The sequence below is a fragment of the Pituophis catenifer genome, unplaced genomic scaffold (assembly GCF_029215685.1).
Source record: "Pituophis catenifer annectens isolate HBS135680 unplaced genomic scaffold, rPitCat1.0.hap2 SCAF_2, whole genome shotgun sequence".
Taxonomy (NCBI): domain Eukaryota; kingdom Metazoa; phylum Chordata; class Lepidosauria; order Squamata; family Colubridae; genus Pituophis; species Pituophis catenifer.
This window is the reverse complement of record NW_027256882.1, coordinates 229,785,085-229,806,141: the sequence shown is the minus strand read 5'-3', so window position 1 is coordinate 229,806,141 and position 21,057 is coordinate 229,785,085. Positions and strand designations below refer to the sequence as shown.

The 21,057-nt window shown below is 39.8% G+C and overlaps 1 protein-coding gene across 1 annotated transcript in view; it reads right to left on the bottom strand.

Annotated features, from left to right (window-relative positions):
- VPS13A (vacuolar protein sorting 13 homolog A) overlaps window positions 1–21,057 on the bottom strand; it is a 125,119-nt gene that overhangs the window by 53,521 nt on the left and 50,541 nt on the right. The window contains exons 33-40 of the mRNA XM_070938650.1: window positions 19,536–19,843; window positions 17,788–17,935; window positions 13,614–13,761; window positions 12,763–12,890; window positions 10,831–11,000; window positions 3,217–3,440; window positions 961–1,193; window positions 103–195 (exon numbers count right to left, since the gene is read on the bottom strand). Of these exons, the coding sequence (XP_070794751.1) occupies window positions 103–195; window positions 961–1,193; window positions 3,217–3,440; window positions 10,831–11,000; window positions 12,763–12,890; window positions 13,614–13,761; window positions 17,788–17,935; window positions 19,536–19,843 (1,452 nt within the window). The remainder of the gene's footprint in view (window positions 1–102; window positions 196–960; window positions 1,194–3,216; window positions 3,441–10,830; window positions 11,001–12,762; window positions 12,891–13,613; window positions 13,762–17,787; window positions 17,936–19,535; window positions 19,844–21,057) is intronic.

The following is a 21,057-nucleotide window of genomic DNA, read 5'->3' as shown; positions in this document are numbered from 1 at the left end:
TAAGTTTATAAAAAAATCTATTTCTATAGTTCATATAAGACTAAAAATATCACTACATTTAGTCCTCTAAGATTAATATAAATGTAGAAATATTTAATATACCTTAATAGTTAGGGATTTTATTGACAGCTCAGCTTTCTGTGGTTCTTCACCTGACTGCATCATATTAAAGAAAAGATCACATGGTTGTAATACCTGGAATCAAATAATAATTAAATTAATATAAATATCTGCATGTTAAGAATGTAAATTTCTTCAGCAAAATGGTAACAGATGCTGCAAAGAAATGAAACAATGTATTTTAGAAACTGATTTCTCTATGATCATTTGATAGGAAGCAAGTAAGCTTCCATGAAGTCAATCTGATGCTATATGCATGTTTTCATTTACATACTGTAGCTGCCACCAGTAATAACAAAAAATTATATATGTAATTCCTAATGTCAGTGTATGAATTGTGTATGCAGTACTAGAGACATGGTTAGTGATATGGCTACAGACCAAAAGTCTTTTTCCAACAACACTGCAAAATCAGAACAGCAACTTCTAATTATTGATGGTTCTTCCATCAAGCCAGGGAGCTTGGTCCATTTAATTTCCTCTCAGTCATGATATTGGTGTTTTAATGATTGTTTCATATACAACCCTGCTTCCATAGAAATGTTAGTTTTTATTTTTTTTTACTGACTGTATGATTTTAAATTGAATTACTAATTGGAAAATGTAATTGACAGAATGAAACAATCTTTAAGGCAAGCAAGCAAGAAAATAGAGAAAGCAATCACTATATTTATCTATCCAATTTACCTATCCCGCCATCTTAATTACAGGAGAGAACGTGACTATAGTGTATAGATATTGCTACATATATATAGCCAATCCAAGTACATTGCTTTAACATGAAATTGCATAGCACTACGGCAGATTTCAGTTTTATATCAGGTTATCTTAAAATCTTACCGTGGTAATATTTCCTTTCCTCAGAGCTGGAAAAAATGGACAAGCTGTCACATTTATATCTTCAACAACAGCTGTCATTTTATATATTCCAGGTGCACTTTTTATGGAGATTTCACACTGTGCTGTGGCTACCAATGCAGAAGCATCTTTTCGAGTTAAATCAGCCACAAACACTATATCAGGATTTTTAACAGTAAGATTTATTTCCATTGTGGATGCTGACTGTACAGGAGCTAAAAATGTAATGCATATATTTAGTAAGATTATAAGTATATCTTTTTACTGTCCAATGTGTCTATCTCACTAATTCTTGCTTTTAATTAAAAATGTTGAAAAAATTCATCATAAGACACAAGAACAGTTTTTTCCCGAACACCATCACTCTGCTAAACAAATAATTCTCTCAACACTGTCAAACTAGTTAGTAAGTCTGCATTACTATTATTTATTTATTTATTTATTAAATTTATATACCGCCCTATTCCTAAGGGACTCAGGGCGGTGAACAGCGAACGATAAAAATACATGTAATACAAATGTTAATAAAAAACCAATTAATCTTCTCATCGTTCCCATCATCCATCTCCTTCCACTTATGACTGTATAACTATAACTTTGTTGCTTGTATCCTTATGATTTATATTGATATTGTTTCCTGATTGCTTATTTGTACCCTATGACTATCAATGTGTTGTACCTTATGATTCTTGATGAACGTATCTTTTCTTTTATGTACACTGAGGGCATATGCACCAAGACAAATTCCTTGTGTGTCCAATCACATTTGGCCAATAAAAAATTCTGTTCTGTTCTGTTCTGTTCTGTTCTGTTCTGTTCTGTTCTGTTCTGTTCTGTTCTATTCTATTCTATTCTATTCTATTCTATTCTATTCTATTCTATTCTATTCTATTCTAAACAATTTTATCGACAGAATATGTAAAATATAGGGAAAACAAATCAGGTTCTGGCAAGACTTAAAATTGAAACAGAAGTCAAATAAACTTTGACAATTAATAAAAATCAACTGGTCTAAGATTATGTCAAGTAGTATATTGCCTCCCATATCACATGGTTCTACTTTAATATTATTTGACAGAAGTATCAAATCTGTTTTTCACAGGAAAACATGTCTTAGCTAGATAACCTCCTGTATAAAATTATTGACTTAAGAATGCATTTTTTTAAAATTATCAAATCAGTAAAGATTTCATTTCCCATGTATTCTTAAGAATGCAAGTCCTAATGACTTCACCTACATTTACCTAAATTGTAATTCTTTTATAAGATTTTATGGAGCTGACTTAAGAGTTTTTAGGCATTTTAAAATACAACTAAGCAAATTAGAGTTATTAACAGAATGTAAAATGTTTTTCATCACCCAAAAAAAATTCCCTTTCCTATGAATGAAATTATGACGATGAAAATATTCTTTTTAATCTTTAGATCTATGTTTGTTATGTGTTTGTGTACCCTGACATACCCATCTGTGTGAGAAACGTTGTTTTTAAAGAATCATTGTTGCCCTATCAAAATGTAACTATTTCCATTAAAAAATTGTAGTAATTGGAAAAACCTGCTGTCTAATAACACAGGGGTCCATGCAAACAAGAGAAGCCCCATCTGCGGAATGCAGGCAGCATGCAAAATCATGCTCCCTCCTGTCCACAGAAAAATCTCTCCATGGAACTAGTCCCTGGTGCCCAAAAGGTTGGGAGCTGCTGTAATAAAAGACAGTTTTATAGTCTGTAGTATGTTTTTTCATTTTTATGAATGTTAAAATATTTCAATGCTTCAGCTTTAGCAAAGATTAATAATGTTTATAAACTTTGGAATAAAAATATTCACTGTATTTTTTTGCCTCTATCTTCATTTTACTGCTCTGGATTTAGAATATTTCTGCTTCTTTAATTTCAAGACATGTTGTACACTGCAACTGTAAATAGCTGCCTGCATTTTCCTCTTTTTTCACTTATAGTTTAATAAACAATGAATTTCAAAATGATAACTTAATTCTCTGATAGCCTCCTCAGAAACGAGGATGACTTGCACAGCAAGGAATCACATAACCCCTTATAATTATATTCAATTCAGCAAAATTTAAATGCAGGAACACTTGAAATATAGCATAAATCTAATTTAAATATAAAATTTCTGAGTAAGATGCTTATCACAGCATCATGCAGACAAAGTTACAGCCTCATAATGAAGCCAAAGGTATTAATCAGTATCTAAAATATATTGGTACCAATTACTGACCTTGTTCTTTTGTAGCCAGTGTTTGCCTGAAGTTTTTATTTGCAGCAGTGCTTTCAGCATTAGCATTTAGAAAAACTTCTGCAACAGCAAGCAGAAATTCTACACTAGCACAGAGATAGGTTTCCTCAACAATTGTGTCCACAACGGTGGTGCCATCTCTCCCCTGTTTATAGCTTATATTCACCATGACTTTCTTTTCAGATCCATGTTTCATTTCTACCATTCTGAAAGACAAGTTGACAGAATAATAACTTATAAAAGTTTATTATTTATCAATAATAAAAGACTGTATGTGCATAATCTTAAATATAGCTCTCAAATCACATAAAATTATAAAATCTGGAAGTTTATCTATTTTACTTTTTGCTCTGTTTGTCATTCCATAATTATTTAAATGGCCTTTGAGAAACAAATATGCTTTATGCCATCTTTTAAAGCTTTATATACATAAAAGTTTCCTTTCAGAGTTCTAATCTTCTCACATTTCAACTGTTATTAATTTTTTTTAAAAAAAAAATCTATTTTGGCCAAACCTAAAGATTACCTTTGGAATGATGAATATATTAAGTATATATATCAGGGGAATTGCTATCACTTTTATGAACCTTTAAAATACTTTTAATATGTCCACAATCTTCATTTTTCAGGTATAGTTGCTGTATTATACCAATTTTTAAAAGATTATTTTGGATTATATTATTGGTTATTTTTGTCTGCTAATTGCTTTGAATTTCACAGGTGTGGAAATGCAGAATACAACTTGAAACAATTATATATGCACACATATTTATTAAACATTTTTAACAGCCCACATTAAAGCTTAGTCCAGAAGGCAAGTGAGAAATAATACAGAAAAAAACAAAGATGGCAGATAAGGGGGGAAAAATAGTTAAATCTACTTTATATTAATAAAGTAATTTAAATACTTTAAATTAATAAAGTATTAATTAATTTATTATTTATTTTATTTAATTTGTATACCGCCCTTCTCCAACAGGACTCAGGGCGGTGAACAGCCACGGTAAAACATAACATATAAAATTTAAAAGCAATTTAAAAACATTAAATAATTTGGCTATCCAATTAAAACAACCTGGGTTAAAACCAATTACAAATTAAAATTGAAGGGATGGGATCAAGCCAGCCCAGCTAGGTGAAAAAGATGTGTTTTCAGGGCCCGACGAAAAGTCCAGAGGTCTGGTATCGTGCGTATCTCTGGGGGCAGGTTGTTCCAGAGGGCAGGTGCCGCCACAGAGAAGGCTCTCCCCCTGGGGGTCGCCAGCTGACATTGTCTGGCCGACGGCACCCTGAGGAGTCCCTCTCTGTGGGAGCGTACTGGCAGGTGTGTTCCGTCTTCGCAAGCCGCAGATGCTGACGCTAGCGACGAAAGTGAGGACGAGGACGAAGCAGAAGAAGACTGGACAGTTGTTCCGAGACGTTCCAAGAGGGCCACAAAAGGAATCCCTCCACAACGATATTCTTGGCAACTGACAAAAGCACCCTTGCCTTTGATTTGCAATGTCACACTTCCACCTGATAATTTCACGCAAATCAAGCAGCTCCCTGATTCAGAGCAAGACAAATGGTATGAAGCAATGCAGGTTGAAATGGACAGTCTAAAGAAACTTAAAGTATTTACACCTGCAAAACCTCCAGCAAACAAAAAGGTCATTGGCACACGATGGGTCTACAGAATCAAAAAGAAACCAAATGGTGAGTCATTGTACAAGGCCAGACTCGTAGCTCAGGGTTTCGCTCAACGTTATCCTGAGGACTACACAAATACTTACTCACCGACAGTCAGAACTGAGAGTGTAAAAATTGCTTTAGCAACTGCAACCATCCTCTGCTACCAGTTGTCTAAACCAGGGTAATTAGTCCCAGAGCCAAACATGGGATTAATAAATGCCCAGACAAGGTGGGAGGCTATTGGCGGCAAAAGGTGGTCTCATAAATACCCCGGCCCTAAGCCATGGAGTGCTTTAAAGGTGATCACCAACACCTTGAAGCGCACCCTGAAGACCACAGGAAGCCAGTGCAGCTCGCGTAGGAGAGGTGTCACATGGGAGTGCCCAGTCGCTCCCATAATCTCCCACGCGGCTGCATTCTGGACCAACTGGAGCCTCCGGGTGCACCCTAAGGGGAGCCCCATGTAGAGAGCATTGCAGTAGTCCAGACGGGAAGTGACGAGTGCTTGAGTGACCGTGCGTAGGGAGTCCCGATCTAAAAAGGGACGCAACTGGCGTATCAGGCGGACCTGATAAAAAGCCCCCTGGCCACGGCCGTCATATGCTCTTCTAAAGACAGCCGTGTATCCAGGAGGACGCCCAAGTTGCGAGCCCTTTCCGTGGGGGCCAATGATTCGCCCCCAATAACCAGCGATGGCACCAGCTGGCTATATCGGGACGCCGGAAGCCACAGCCATTCGGTCTTGGAAGGATTGTGTCGGAGCCTGTTTCTCCCCATCCAGGCCCGCACGGCCTCCAGGCACCGGGGTATCACTTCAAGGGCATCGTTGGGGTGGCCTGGGGTGGAGATGTACAGCTGAGTATCATCAGCGTACTGATGGAACTCCACCCCAAAGCCACGGATGAGCTCACCCAGCGGCTTCACATAAATGTTGAACAGAAGGGGTGAGACAACCGACCCTTGCGGCACCCCACAGACAAGGCGCCTCGGGGTCGACCGCTGCCCCCCTGGCAACACAGATTGCGACCGGTCAGAGATGTAGGAGGAGAACCACCGCAAAACGGTGCCCCCCACTCCCAACCCCTCCAGCCGGCACAACATGATACCATGGTCGATGGTATCAAAAGCCGCTGAGAGATCTAACAGGACCAGGATAGAGGAGCAACCCCTATCCCGAGCCCTCCAGAGATCATCCACCAAGGCGACCAATGCCGTTTCTGTGCTGCCCAGGCCTGAAACTGGACTGGAGCGGATCTAGATAGACAGCTTCATCCAGGTACTGTGGAAGCTGCCGCGCCACCACACTCTCAACAACCTTCGCAATAAAATGAAGGTTGGAGACTGGACAATAGTTAGCCAAAACAGCCGGATCCAGAGAGGGCTTCTTCAGGAGGGGCCTCACCACCGCCTCTTTCAAGGCGGCCGGCAGGACACCCTCGCTCAAGGAAGCGTTAATAATCCTCTGGAGCCAGCCTCGTGTAACCTCCCGGGAAGCCAGCACCAACCAGGAGGGACACGAGTCCAATAAACATGTGGTCGTGTTCAGCCGTCCCAGAATCCTGTCAACGTCCTCAGGAGCCACAGAATCGAACTCCTCCCAGATAACACTCTCAAGACCTGCCTCAGTCATCCCGTCTGGACTTACCCAGTCAGAGGCCAGGCCTTCCTGAATCAGAGCGATCTTGTCATGCAGATACTGCACAAAATCCTCAGCTCGACCCTGCAAGGGATCATCCCGCGCTCCCTGATGGAGGAGGGAGCGGGTCACCCTAAACAGGGTGGCTGGGCGATTATCTGATGATGCAATAAGGGTGGCAAAATAGCTAGATTTTGCCGCTTTTATCGCCACTAGGTAGGTCTTAATATAAGACCTCACCAGCGTTCGGTCAGATTCGGAACGGCTGGTCCTCCAACCGCTCTCCAGGCGTCTTTTCGGCGCTTCATCTCCCTCAGCTCCTCGTAGAACCAAGGAGCTAGGTGAGTTCGGTGCCGGGTCAGAGGCCACAAAGGCACGACACGGTCCAAAGCCCCGGCGGCCGCACTGTCCCAGGCGGCCACCAGGACTTCAGCCGAGTCATGAGCCAGAGTCTCAGGAATTGGCCCAAACTCCATCTGGAACCTGTCAGGATCCATTAGGCGCCTGGGGCGGAACCACTTAGTTGATCCCACCTCCCTGCGGCGGGGTGCAGCGGTTAGAAAGTCAAGTCGAAGGAGCGAGTGGTCAGACCATGACAAGGGTTCGATGACTATATCCCCTGTATCAACACCACCCGACCATGGACCACTAGAGATAAAAACTAAGTCCAGAGTGTGCCCACCCGAGTGAGTAGGGCCATGAATTAACTGAGTCAGGTCCATGGCCATCATGGAAGCCATGAACTCCCAAGCCACCTCAGACGTTTCACCGATAGATGGCAGGTTGAAATCCCCCATGACCAAAAGTCTGGGGGTATCAACCGCCACCTCGGCTAGGACGTTAAGCAGCTCAGGCAGAGTCGTTGCCACGCGGCAGGGAGCCAGGTACGTGATCAACAAACCCATCTGCACTCCACGGCCCCACTTCACAAGAAGGGACTCACATCCGGCTATCTGTGGAACAGTGGTCTCCCTCGGATCAAGATCTTCCTTTATGATAACCGCCACCCCCCCCCGCCCCTGCCCTGAGCTCTCGGCTGGTGGAATGCGCGGAAGCCTGGTGGGCACATGTCTATGAGGAGAACTCCCACCTCCTGGCCCAACCAGGTCTCCGTAATGCCTGCCAGGTCCGCTCCCCCCTCCTGAATAAGATCACAGATGAGGGGGGCTTTATTTACCACAGACCTGGCATTGCACAACAACAGCCGAAGGTTCGGGCCCTGAGAGTCTGAACAGCCTGGGGAATGAGAAGGGCTATGGGGACCGTGCGTGCCACCGCTCGAAGGTAGCGAGTGCGCGCCCCCACCACGTGATATGGTCCCCTGCTCCTGCCGTATCTGCCCCTCCCACTCAGCGTAGTGATGGTAAAGCCCTCGGCAGAATGAACACTAATGCCCCCCTTACCCCCGGAAACCGCACCCTCCGTAGCCCAACTGACAGCTGAGCCAGATCCCTCCCCCCGTGGGTTAACCCCCGAACCCATACAACCCTCCCACCCCTTAAAAATCTGTCTAAAAATTTCCCCAGAAAACCCCTCAATACCCTTTTTGCAGCATGCCACCTCTCGGGGTGCCAAAGCCCGTCATAGAGTGGAGGGCCACACCTGCGAGAGGGGGGAGTCTCGCAGAATAAGAAGCTCCGCTGGCGAATACATCTGAATAATCGGGGAACACCCATGGACAGGGGGTCAATCAAGTTGTTCCAAAATCCGGAAAAGGGATATCCAATCATGTCCAAGTCAATAACTCCACTGCTCTCTCACAGCAGTGGATGGAGTCTTAAGCCATTTCGTGGCCAGATGTCAACACCAGCTTAATTAATTAATTAATTAATTAATTAATTAATTAATTAATTCTTCTCCATATTCTTCTATCCTTGCAAAACTTTGTCATTTATAGAATATAAACCATATATCAATTCAAATATTTTCTAAATCTGTTTTAAAGATTCTCATCAACTTCATCTGAACACCACTGATTATGTAGTCACTATTTGTGAGATGGGTGGCAGAGTAAGTTAGTAAGGCCCAAATTGATTTCCAAATTTTGAAACTAAAAATATGGTTGAATCACTACTTTTTGTATGTACTGAAGCACACATGTATCCAAATTGTCCTAAATTGATTTAGGTGGCAGAGGTCCTCTACATATTTAATGGTATTAATTCCCATTATTCAATCTAAAGTTCCACTGAGCAGAAATAAGAAAGATTTTTGCCAGTTTATCTATACCAATAGACTCACAATAGTGCTCTAAATTTGAAGATCTTCTCAAACAATATTTAAAGTAACACAATAAGTTTATTTAACCCAAATATTTATTCTACTATCTTTTGCTGCTGATCCTCCAGAGGATCTGCCCAAGCCCCTATCTTCTCTTCAAAAATATATTTCTTTTTATCCAATCCCATTTTTTGATCTCTTAATATATATTATCCCTTATTTGATTCGTAAGTCTTTATTGTCTTCTCCTTCCTCTCTTCTTGTTTTATTTGTTGATTTATCTGTTCTGTCTTTTCCTCTGGTCTTTCTACTATCTCCTCTATTTCCTGTGTTTTATGGTCTTTATTCATTGTCCCTTGTTGAACATTTTCTGATTCCCCACAATGTCATATATTAAGTCTTTTATTTCCCTGTGGTTCTTTATCAACCTATCATAAGTACAGTACTTGGTCATCAACACCACTTCTTTTTGAAATCCACTCATCTCTCCCTGATGCAACATCTTGTTTTATTTTGATAGGTCCAAATATTGCTCAATAGTCTGTCAGTAGTCTGCCACCACCCCAAAGTCTCAATTGTCTATGACCTCAGAAAGCCAGTTTAGAAACCATTTGCTCAATCCTAGCGTTGCTCAAGGGAATGCAATAGTTATAGTTCTTTATATCCCACAGTTAGTCAATTAGTTCCATTTAGGTAATCCAGGAAGATTTCCAAATGTCTCCTTAAATCTACTCTGTAAATTCAGTCATAGATCTTGGCACTTAAAAGTCGCTTTCTTTAGTCTTCCATAATCTCACAGTTAAACCTCTTATAACCATGAAGTATAGAACAGTAGATAGCACAGCAGTCCTCCAGGTGTTATTTATTTCAACTTTTTTTCCCCTTTGTTTTATCAGTACTTTCCAAGGTTGTAGGAGTTTAGTATATATTCCATTCACCAGTAGATGGCGCCTTCAAACTAAATTTCAACATTGTACAAAATCTGACAAATATTTCAGTTTTTTGCAAATAGTAAATATTCAGACAAATAATTCCAGCATTTTAAAATGCCTTACCAAAATATTGCCAATAAAGTTTAAAAATCAAATCTTTCTATATTTTAAAGATTTTGTGCTCTCCTTTTAGTTCCTTTTTTTTTCGGGTCTATAATTTTTTTCTCTGTAATTATTTGCCGCTTTGACAAGCATTTAAAAAGAGTCTCTTTTCCAGGGTTTATTTTCTTTGGGTTAGGTTCTAGGTAACATAAGAATCACCTCACCCAGTTCCAATTACTGTTCATCTACACCACCCCGGCACATTCTTTGTTTCTTCAGCTGCCCCAGCTTCATGGTAGCCATAATGGCTGCCTCTCCTTTTTGTTGTTGGATGGGAGCGAATCCCTGGGTCCAGCTGGAGAGCTACCACTCTCTGCGACCTGCAGGGTGACCCTCCTTCCTTTGTCACCCCTACAGGGTGACTTTAGCCCCTTTGGGGGGGGGACTCCAATGAGGAGGATTCGGCACAAGTTTGCAGAGCCCCGCTCCTCACGTCTGATCTCATTGTGATATCAAACCAGAAGTCATAACATAAGATTAGATGAAATGGAAAAAAAATCAGCAAGTATCTGTCCCCCTTCCTTCATCAGGAAACTCCACTAGATTTCATCCCTTTCCATGAATGCATGTAGTCATATTCCAAGAATCCACACTCTTGATCCAATATCATTAAGCTAGCTAGAACTTCAGATGCAAGTATATTAATGTGTAATTTTATAGTGTTTTACATAACTATGAATTTGCACTTACTAATTAAATTCAAATGTTTAGCCTTTTGGAGGGTGAGGAAGAAAGGGTGCCAAAAAAACAAAAAACAAAACAAAACAAAAACTTCCCAACAAGCTGTCCCAAGTATTAGAAGCAGTGAAAACTACACATCTTTTTTATATAAGTAAATATTATTTGCATGCATTTAAAGTATCATTTTTTTTAATCTCACTTAACATTTGTAAGCACATTTTTTTTATTGCTGTCAGCACAAATATTCAACATAAACAATTTTAAGTTTTATTCTTTTGGGGGGAAAATGATCACCTTGGTGTAGCCTTCTGTACAGTTTCTCGTTTATCATCTAAGGTGCAATTTGTTAACTTAACTGAAGCATTCAGTGACCCATCTGATAACATCTTGAGAGCAGCAGCAATTAACAGTAATTTAAATTCTGCAAGTTTTAGACTATTATCTCGTTCATCCTTAACTTGAGGCTGTTTTGAAAAGAAAAAAAAATTCAATTGCTTAATACATTACTTAATACAGTAAACAAATAATTCACAGAAGAAATGTACAAATTTCCTTCCTTCCTTTTCCTTCCTTCCTTCCTTCCTTCCTGCCTGCCTGCCTGCCTGCCTGCCTGCCTGCCTACCTACCTTCAAGTCAGCCTTTGCAATTTCGTGAAAACATTTTCAAAATATTCAGTATTAATTCCTAAGTGAGTGCCTGGATTGGTCACTGTACTTTTCTTTGAAGGTTCTCTGGAAGTGGTTTTCCACTGCCTCCTACCTAGGACTGAGAGGGGGACTGACCCAAACTCATCCAGCTGGTTTTGTGCCTAAGACAGGACTTCAATTCATAGTTTCCAAATTTCCAACTGGGTGCCTTAACCACTGCACCAAACTGATTCTTCAATTTCTCTTATTAGAGGTGGACCTGGGTCGGGAAGGATGCATGAGGTTGTCCAAGAGGTGCCACGCAGGACAGGGGACGTGCACAGGGAAATGACATAGATCACGAAGGGCTCATGTAATGTACAAGAGATGGTATGTGGGTCTGAGAAGAAAAGCAGGAAGGGTGGCATGGGTCAAGGAAAGTGCACTAGACAGCAGCACAGGTCAGGGAGCACAAGGGGGAGTGGTATGGGCCACGAAAGATACAAGGGAGTTCCTTCCTCCGTTTCTCTCTCCTTCTCTTTCCAGCAAGCAGGCAAGAGGCTGCTGCTAGGTGGGGAAGAGTGGGAGAACTGGTAACCTGTCACAGACTGTTGAAAATGAAGATCACATGACAGCAGCAGCAGCTAGTAGCACTGAAACAGCCAAATTTCCCAAATTTAATTCCCAGATTTGGGGTGCATTCTATAAGTTAGTCCATTTGAGATACATTGATTCAAAATGAAGAGCCTTGGTAGTACAGTGGTCTAAGGCACCCTGTTATTAAGCTGGTTATTAAGACCAGCTGCCTGCAATTACTGTAGGTTCAAATCTCGCCAAGGCTCAAGGTTGACTCAGCCTTCCATCCTTTCTAAGGTAGGTAAATTGAGGACCCAGTTGTGGGGGCAATAAGCTGACTTTGTATAAATATACAAAAGGATGAAGGCTATTGCTAAGCACATTGTAAGCCGCCCTGAGTCTCCGGAGAAGGGCGGCATATAAATCAAATTAAAAAAAAAATTGTTGCTTTTATGATGCACAGTTTCACTCTTAAGGATCATTAATAATCAATAAATAAAGAAGACTAGACTAGTAGTATACAGATGGCATCTTAAGGATAACGAGGAGGGGAAGCTGTACCTTGTACAAGATTTTTGTATGTGCTTATGTATTTATGTGTACTGTTTATTTCCATCTATTCTTCTTTTGTAACAGTGTTATCTTAAATTCAGGTTGTCTTTCTTTTAACTAAATAAGAGATTGCCTAAAGTAGATCTGAACAAACATATAGTCTGTTCTGCTGCATAGGTGGTATTGATATGAATTAAATAACAAGCACATCAAAAATATGGATTATGTCCAAATAATTTAGCTTTTTTAATGAAACAAAACAGTTTTGCTTACATAAGTATACAGATTGTCTTTTTACTGTTAAAAACTCATACAGAAGACCAAAAGAAGAATAAAACCTAATTCTTCATTATCCAGCAATTATCACTATAGGGGTTTTTTAATTTCCTTATTAGATTTGAATGGATAAATGCTTTTTCCACTGTGCTGAAAAATTACAATGATTTAATTTCAAAGACTGTATTTTCCTTACCTGCTTGGACTGTGGGCTGTACAAAACTAGAGTCAGGGAATCAAACTGAAAGTCTAGTTTTAATGTTGTTTTTACTTTAACCGAGGAATGCATTTCCACCACTGCTGATGTCACCACTGTTGTTCCAGCTTTAAACATTAGAGACATACATGTTTAATACATACATATACAAAAGATATGTTAAGCATCAAAAAAGTGAAGAATTTTTAACCCAGAACATTTTAAAAGAGAAATACTTTTCACTGAATAAATTGTATTAAGTACTATTGCTATGAAAAGCTTTCATCAGAAAAATGGCCTGCAGTATCTAAAGTTGTAAAACTGTGTGTCTTAAAACATTCAGATAGTCAGGGATAGTCTTACTGCATGCAAGGAAAATGGGAAGAAGTGTGGTAACCCCATTATCCTTTCACCACTCACCACATGTAAAGGATGACCATCTGTATAGCTGAACTTCTACTATCCATGCAGGCTCCCCAGACGATTGAGGCTGATTGAAAAATCAAGGTCTGTAATCACCTGGAAACCCTCTACGGATAGAAAAGGATCTCTACAACAGATAGTTTCTCTTTATATGTAGAAGGCATAACAAGGTGTTTGATACTAACATAGTGATTTCTGCTCACAATAAATATGAGAAGAGTATTTTGAATAAACCCTGAAGAGGTTTTTAATCAGGTCTCACTAAATAAATCTACTTCTAAGCATATATACATGCTCTAATTATATAACTATACAACTCTAACACAATCACTTCGACCAATATGAAATATTATTTAATTAATTGTTAAAGAGCAAAACAATTATGTTTTACTAGCAAAATAGAATTATCTTAACTTAAAATAAAATACCTCCAGAATGCTGGGAGACACTTGCAGCTCCACTATGAATGCTTAGCACGTCTTTTTTTTCTTGTACAGATGGAGGTTCAGAGCTATCTCCTAAATTTTCATTCAAAGTTCTCAACATTGTAGTTATATCTGCTTCACTGAGAATCAGCTTTAGGGGAAAAAGCAGGTAATACAAAGCATTATTTTTGTTTGAGAATGTTTGAAATTTACAGAAATAACTTCAAATATGACTTTGCAATAAAAGTTGTCCTATGAATGTTTTTGTGCAGTAAAAAATGATTTCTCCTTTCTTTTTGCCAAAATCCCTCATTTCTCTCATTATCACAGTAAGGTAAAGGTTCCCCTCACACATATGTGCTAGTTGTTCCTGACTCTAGGGGGCAGTGCTCAGCTCCATTTCAAAGCCGAAGAGCCAGCACTGACTGAAGACTGTCTCCATGGTGCTGTGGCCGGCATGATTAAACACCAAAGGTGCATGGAACGGTTACCTTCCCACCAAAGGTGGCCCTATTTTTCTACTTGGATTTTCTACGTGCTTTCGAACTGGCAGAAGCTGGGACAAGTAACGGGAGCTCACCGAGTGGCACTAGGGATTCGAACTGCTGAACTGCCAACCTTTTGATCAACAAGCTCAGCATCTTAGCCACTGAGCCACTAAGTCCCCTATTAGCACAGTATCTTTGCTAATATAAACAACTACTTTGTTAACAATTGCCACTGTCTGTACTTTCTGCATTTCATTTTTCTCTGTTCTCACTGTTTACTCCTTAATACTTAAAGTGGGTGTCTTTAGAATATATATGGAATGTGTCAACAGGTGCATGTATATACAGATTAGGAGTTCTAAATCCACCTCATGATTGGATTGGCCTTTAGAATAATACCTTATGCCATAGTTCATATGTGACCTTTCATTTACTGGTTTATTTACCACTTTTATATGCCAATCACTCTCAAATGGCTGAGAGCAGGTTATAGATACACATAATGATATAAGCGTTTAAATTTATGAAAATGAGTTTATTTTTGTTATTTTCTATTTTTTGCTTTGCTTTTTATCTTTTGTACGATGTTTGAATTTATAAAATATGTGTAATATTTTGTATACTATTTGGTTTTATAACCACAACCCAGGGTTTAGTTTTAAGATGGGAAGTCTTATAAATAAACAAACAAATAAATACAGGCCTTGGCAAAAAATAGATTTTAAGTCTCGGACTAAATCCAAAAAAAAAATTTAAAATAAAAAAAAGTGGGTCCGCCCAAAGTCAACCTGGATACAGCACAAGACTTTGTCCCAAAAGTGCTTTTTCAAAGATGCTTCTTGGATAAGAAGCAAAACGTCTTCAAGGAAAAACAAAATGAAGTCCAGTTGCCTTTAGAAAAAGCATCTTTGGGACAACCATAACCTGGATGACTGAGAATCTCCATAAACAGCACAAAACCTTATTTCCTAATTTTTTTCTTGCCTTTATAAATTGTTAAGTTGCAAAATCTTGAGAATGTTATCTGGAAGGAGTTTGATGCTGTAAATCCCGATGATGTGGACAGGATTTTGGGGAGACTTAGTGCGGCCACATGTTTACTGGACCCGTGTCCCTCCTGGTTGGTACTGGCTTCCCGGGAGGTTACACGAGGCTGGCTCCAGGGCGTTATTAATGCTTCATTGAGTGAGGGTCACTTCCCGGCTGCCCTGAAAGAGGCGGTGGTGAGGCCTCTCCTCAAGAAGCCATCCCTGGATCCGGCAATATTGGCTAACTATCATCCTGTCTCCAACCTTCGCTTTATTGCGAAGGTTGCTAAGAGTGTGGTCACATGACAGTTTCCGCAATTCCTGGAGGAAACATCTTATCTAGATCTGTTCCAGTTGGGTTTCAGGTCTGGGCACAGCACGGAAACGGCATTGGTCGCGTTGGTTGATGATCTCTGGAGGGCTCGGGACAGGGGTTGTTCTGGTCCGGTTAGATCTCTCAGCGGCTTTTGATACCATCGACCATGGTATCATGCTTCACCGGCTGGAAGAGTTGGGGGTGGGAGGCACTGTGTTACGGTGGTTCTCCTCCTTTCTCTCCGACCGGTCGCAGTTTGTGTTGGCAGGGGGGCAGAGGTCGACCTCGAGGCCTCTCATCTGTGGACTGCTGCAGGGATCGGTCCTCTCGCCCCTTCTGTTCAACATTTATGTGAAGCCACTGAGTGAGATCATCCGTGGCTTCGGGGTGAGATACCATTAGTACGCTGATGACACCCAGCTGTACATCTCCACCCCAGGCCACCCCAACGATGCCCTTGAAGTGATGTCCCAGTGCCTGGAGGCTGTGCGGATCTGGATGGGGAGAACAGGCTCAAGCTCAACCCTTCCAAGACTGAGTGGCTGTGGCTCCTGGCATCCCGATATAGTCAGTTGACTCCATCACTGACTATTGGGGGCGAGTCTTTGGCCCCCACTGAAAGGGCTCGCAATCTGGGAGTCCTCCTGGATAGGCAGTTGTCTTTGGAGGAACATCTGACGGCTGTTACCAGGGGGACCTTCTGTCAGGTTTGCCTGATTCGCCAGTTGCGGCCCTTTCTCGATCGGGATTCCTTGTGCACAGTCACTCATGCCCTCGTCACCTCTCGCCTTGACCACTGCAATGCTCTCTACATGGGGCTCCCCTTGAAGAGCACCCGGAGGCTCCAACTGGTCCAGAATGCAGCAGTGTGGGTAGTGATGGGAGCAACATGGCGCTCCCATGTAACACCGCTCCTGCGCGAGCTGCACTGGCTCCCGGTGGTCTTCCGGGTGCGCTTCAAGGTGTTGGTTATCACCTTTAAAGCGCTCCATGGCATAGGGCCTAGTTATCTGCGAGACCGCCTGCTGCTACCGACGACCTCCGATCGACCCGTGCGCTCCCACAGAGAGGGCCTCCTCGGGGTGCCATCAGCCAAACAATGTAGGCTGGTGACCCCCAGGGGGAGGGCCTTCTCTGTGGGGGCTCCTACCCTCTGGAATCAGTTGCCTCCTGAGATAAGGAGAATCCATGACCTCAATGCCTTCTGTCGTTCCCTGAAAACCCATCTTTTCCAGCAAGCCGGGTTGGCTTAAGAAGAAATTTTTAAATTCTTTTAATCAGTCTGTGATTTCTTAACTTTCGGGCCAAAATTTATATATATTTTTAACTGTTTTTAATATTTGTATTCTATGTTTTTATCTTGGCTGTACACCGCCCTGAGTCCTCAGGGAGAAGGGTGGTATATAAATTGGAAATTAAATTAAATTAAAATATAGCTATGAACATAGTATGACATAACATAGATAATATATTTATTTATTTATTTATTTATTTATTTATTTATTATTTATTTATTATTTATTATTTATTTATTATTTATTATTTATTATTTATTTATTTATTTATTTATTTATTTATTTATTTATTTATTTATTTATTTATTAATTAGATTTCTATACCGCCCTACTCCCGAAGGACTCAGGGCGGTGCACAGCCAAACAATAAAAACACATGCAATACAAAATTTAAAAAATAGAATAAAATCAAATTAAATAATTTTGGCCCTGACAAATTTAAAACCCCAAACTTTTAAAACCAATTTAAAATTGAATATATAAATACTAAAAGATATTTAAAATTTTAAAAATCTTTTATAAAAGAGGGGGAAAATTAGGCCAGGCCGGCCTGGTGAAATAGTAAGGTCTTTAAGGCGCGGCGGAAGGTGCGCAGATCCGGGATCCTCCGTATCTCTGGGGGGAGCTCGTTCCAGATAGTAGGTGCCCCCACAGAGAAGGCTCTCCCCCTGGGGGCCGCCAGTCGGCATTGTTTGGCTGACGGCACCCGGAGGAGCCCCTCTCTATGGGAGCGTACCGGCCGGTGGGAGGCTATTGGTGGTAGTAGGCGGTCCCGCAAGTACCCGGGTCCTAAGCCATGGAGCGCTTTAAAGGTGGTAACCAAAACCTTGAAGCGCACCCGGAAGACCACCGGGAGCCAGTGCAGCTCACGCAGGAGAGGTGTTACATGGGAACGCCATGTCGCTCCCATTACCACCCGCGCGGGTGTATTCTATTTGACATTAATCATGCTAAAAGCTACTGGTATGTTTTTAAAATATACTTTAGGAATATCTGTGTTCAAATTGTGCATGGGATCGATTTTTGAAAACATCTAAATAAAGAACTTACATTAATTGGCTTGAGACGCCCAAATATGTTAATGTCAGGAATTTCATGATACCAAAGAGCAGCTAAATTGCGTTCAACTTTAACTTCAAGATTTAGTGGCTGCAGTAGTTGTAATTCATTTTGTAATAATCCACTCATAATATTTGATCTGAAAATAAAAATGAAAAATATGCAAAGTGATGCATTAAATAAAATTAGGAACAGGAAAGCGATTTAAATTAACTACAATTCCCTGTAGAATAAATACATTCTGAAAGGTGCAATTCTATTAGAATGCAAAGTATTGTTACAAAATTTTACCAAACCATACATTCCTTCAAAATATACATAATTGGCTTTGTGTATGTCAGAAGTTGTAAGGATTTTATACGCCTTTTATTTGAAAAGACTTTTGATTTGCTCTCTGGATAAATAAATAATGAAACTTCACCTTGATATCTAGCATAACTTTATATTTAACAAGCAAATCAGACGAGGAATTTAAGCATATTTGGAAATAATCTTTATATTAGAATCTAATATTAGGATTGTCCCAAAATTAAAATTTCTTCATATATCAACTAACGGCATAACTTATAGCAATGGTGGAATGCATCATTTACTATTTATAATTCACTTTTAATGATTTGAACAATATTAACTATTTTTAGCCTAAAGCTCAAGAGAGATACATTTATTAAAAAAAAAAGAAAATATTTCATAACAAAGCAAGTTTCTAGTTATATAGTGTTAACATTTATTAGCTTTAAATTTGTTTTTTCTCTGTCCATATTACCATATCTGTACCTGTTTTTAACTACTTATATTTTTTCAAATATATACTGAAGATCAGCAGCTATAAAAAGAACAAAAATATGTCATTTTTGTCATTAAATAATAAAAAAATACTGCTGAGAATTACAGAAAGCAGCTGGAAAGAGGACCAGGCTCTCCGCTTGGTTTTAAGGTTCTTTTGGTTTTGCATTCTTTTCCCGCAACTGAAGTATCTTGGGACTTTTAGCCATAAAGAAAGGAAAACTACATAAAGAGAAGTCTGGACTAGAACAGGAGATTCTTTTTCCTTTTCCCCAAATTCCCCTAATTATTTGTCCTTGAAATCCACTGCAAATTGCTTAACATTTTTTCTATTTTTCTATGCCCCTTGTACCTTGCAGCTAGGTAAGGATATAGCAGAAAACAATAAGAAATTTGGAACTTTCTGGATGGAGCAAGTTTAGTATCCAAGTTATTATTGCCTTAGAATTGTACATACTGTATAACTAATGAATTAATTTAATACTTCAGCATACTTTGGAAAAACTCAATTTAGATTGCAAAAATGATTTTGAATTAATTGTTCTATACTAAAGATTCATTATATTCTTATTGCTTTACTTCAATACTTGGAAGTCATTGAGAAATGTGGATTCACTTCTCAGACATAAGGGTTCCTAAAGCAAAAATATTACTCTACTGTCAGCAGAAATCCATACTGACCTACAACAATGGATTTTTGTTCTATTATTTGTCAACATTTAAATTGAGGAGGCAGGTTGTCAAGGAAAAGGACTTTCAAACAAAATACTCAAGGTTTTTGGAGCTATTTTAATTAATTTGAAATTATAAAATAGTTTTGAAAAGGAGAAGAGAAAAAGAATGATGAGGAAAGTCTGTATTTGATGGACGAATTAGTTTTTTTCAAAATTTCTTTTTGGTGGTTATAATTTATAATTATAATTTAGAAAAATTATGAAACCATTTTAACTTACCTGAATAATTTTAGTTCACTCAGCTTCACACAAATACTGTCAAGAACTGGTGGGACACTGTAACGAAGTTTTGTTTTCACAAGTATAAACTCATTTTTTATGGTGATCATACCAAAATCAGCAACTAAAACATCAGTAGATACAGCTGATTGTGGGATTATGACAACAGGTGCTTTAATGTTAATGTCCAGTGCCATTCGGGAACTCTGTTTAGCTAATTCCTTAACACCTGAGGCTGCTTTTTCAGCAGCTTGAACAGTGGCTTCAGTAATTGCTTCCTTTGCCATCTGAAAATTGTTTACAAAAGCCTAGAATTTAAATAAAAAGAGTTCAGCAATAAATAAGGATTAACCCATATGCATTCCAAATTATCATTACAGTTATCATCTTCATCTCACATTTAAGTACTTCAGGAACAAGCATTTTGTTATGTTAAGGAAAACATAGATTTGAAGGAAGTAGGAATGTACAGTCCAATCAGTCCAAACATTTTTGGACCATTTTTGAACCATGCCAGTTCCTCAATGATTTCCACAGAAAGCATCTTAAGCACGAGCGGAAGTCCAGGAGAGGCCACAAACTGTACACCAGTTTTATCTGACGGAACACTAGCCAGTCGAAGTGATACCTCACCAGAACCAGGAGAACCAAAAATCCCAAGCCACTCCATCTTATTTTGGTTGACTCACAGCTGGTTCTGCCCCATCCAGAGCCTCACAGCTTCCAGGCACTGGGCCAACAGCTGAACAGTGTTATGGGCCAGTCCAGAGTTGGAGATACATAGCTGACTATCTGATAATACTGCATGCTATGCTGCTGGATGATCTTCTCCAGAAATCTCATATAGATTTAAAGAGGAAAATGAGGCTAGAGCCCTGAAACACTCCACACTGTAGGGGACTTCTCCTCCCCACAACCCTAACTTGAACCAGTCACAGAAGGAAGAGGAGAATCACTGCATGACAATACCACGCATTCCCAACAGCCCAAACCAATCCTAATAATACCATGGTCAATGATATAAAATACAAATGAGAGGACCAGGAGTGCTTGAATAGATGCTCCACCCACATCCTGAGTTCTCAGAAGTCATTCATAAGCACAAGTAATATTGTTGCAGTGCATAGTCCAGTCTTAACCCTGACTGAAAAGGTCCAGATAAACTGCTCTATCCAGGGCACTCTGAAGTTGAGTGCCTACCACTCTCTCAACAACCTTCCATCAAGAGATCCAGTTTGGTGTAATGGTTAAGGTACCAGGCAAGAAACCAGGAGGCACTGATTTCTAATCCTGCTCTAGGCATGAAAGTTGGCCGAGTCACTTTGAGCCAATCATTGTGTTTCAGTCCAACCTAACTGATAGAGTTGTAAGGAAACTAGAAGGAGGAAGGAGTATTACATATGTTTGCTGCCTTGAGATATTTATGTAAAAAAAAATAAAGGTGGGTTAAAAAAGATCTAAAAAAAGAAGGATGGAGACTAGACGAAAGTTGTCCAACAAACAATGGTCTCTTGAGAAGGGG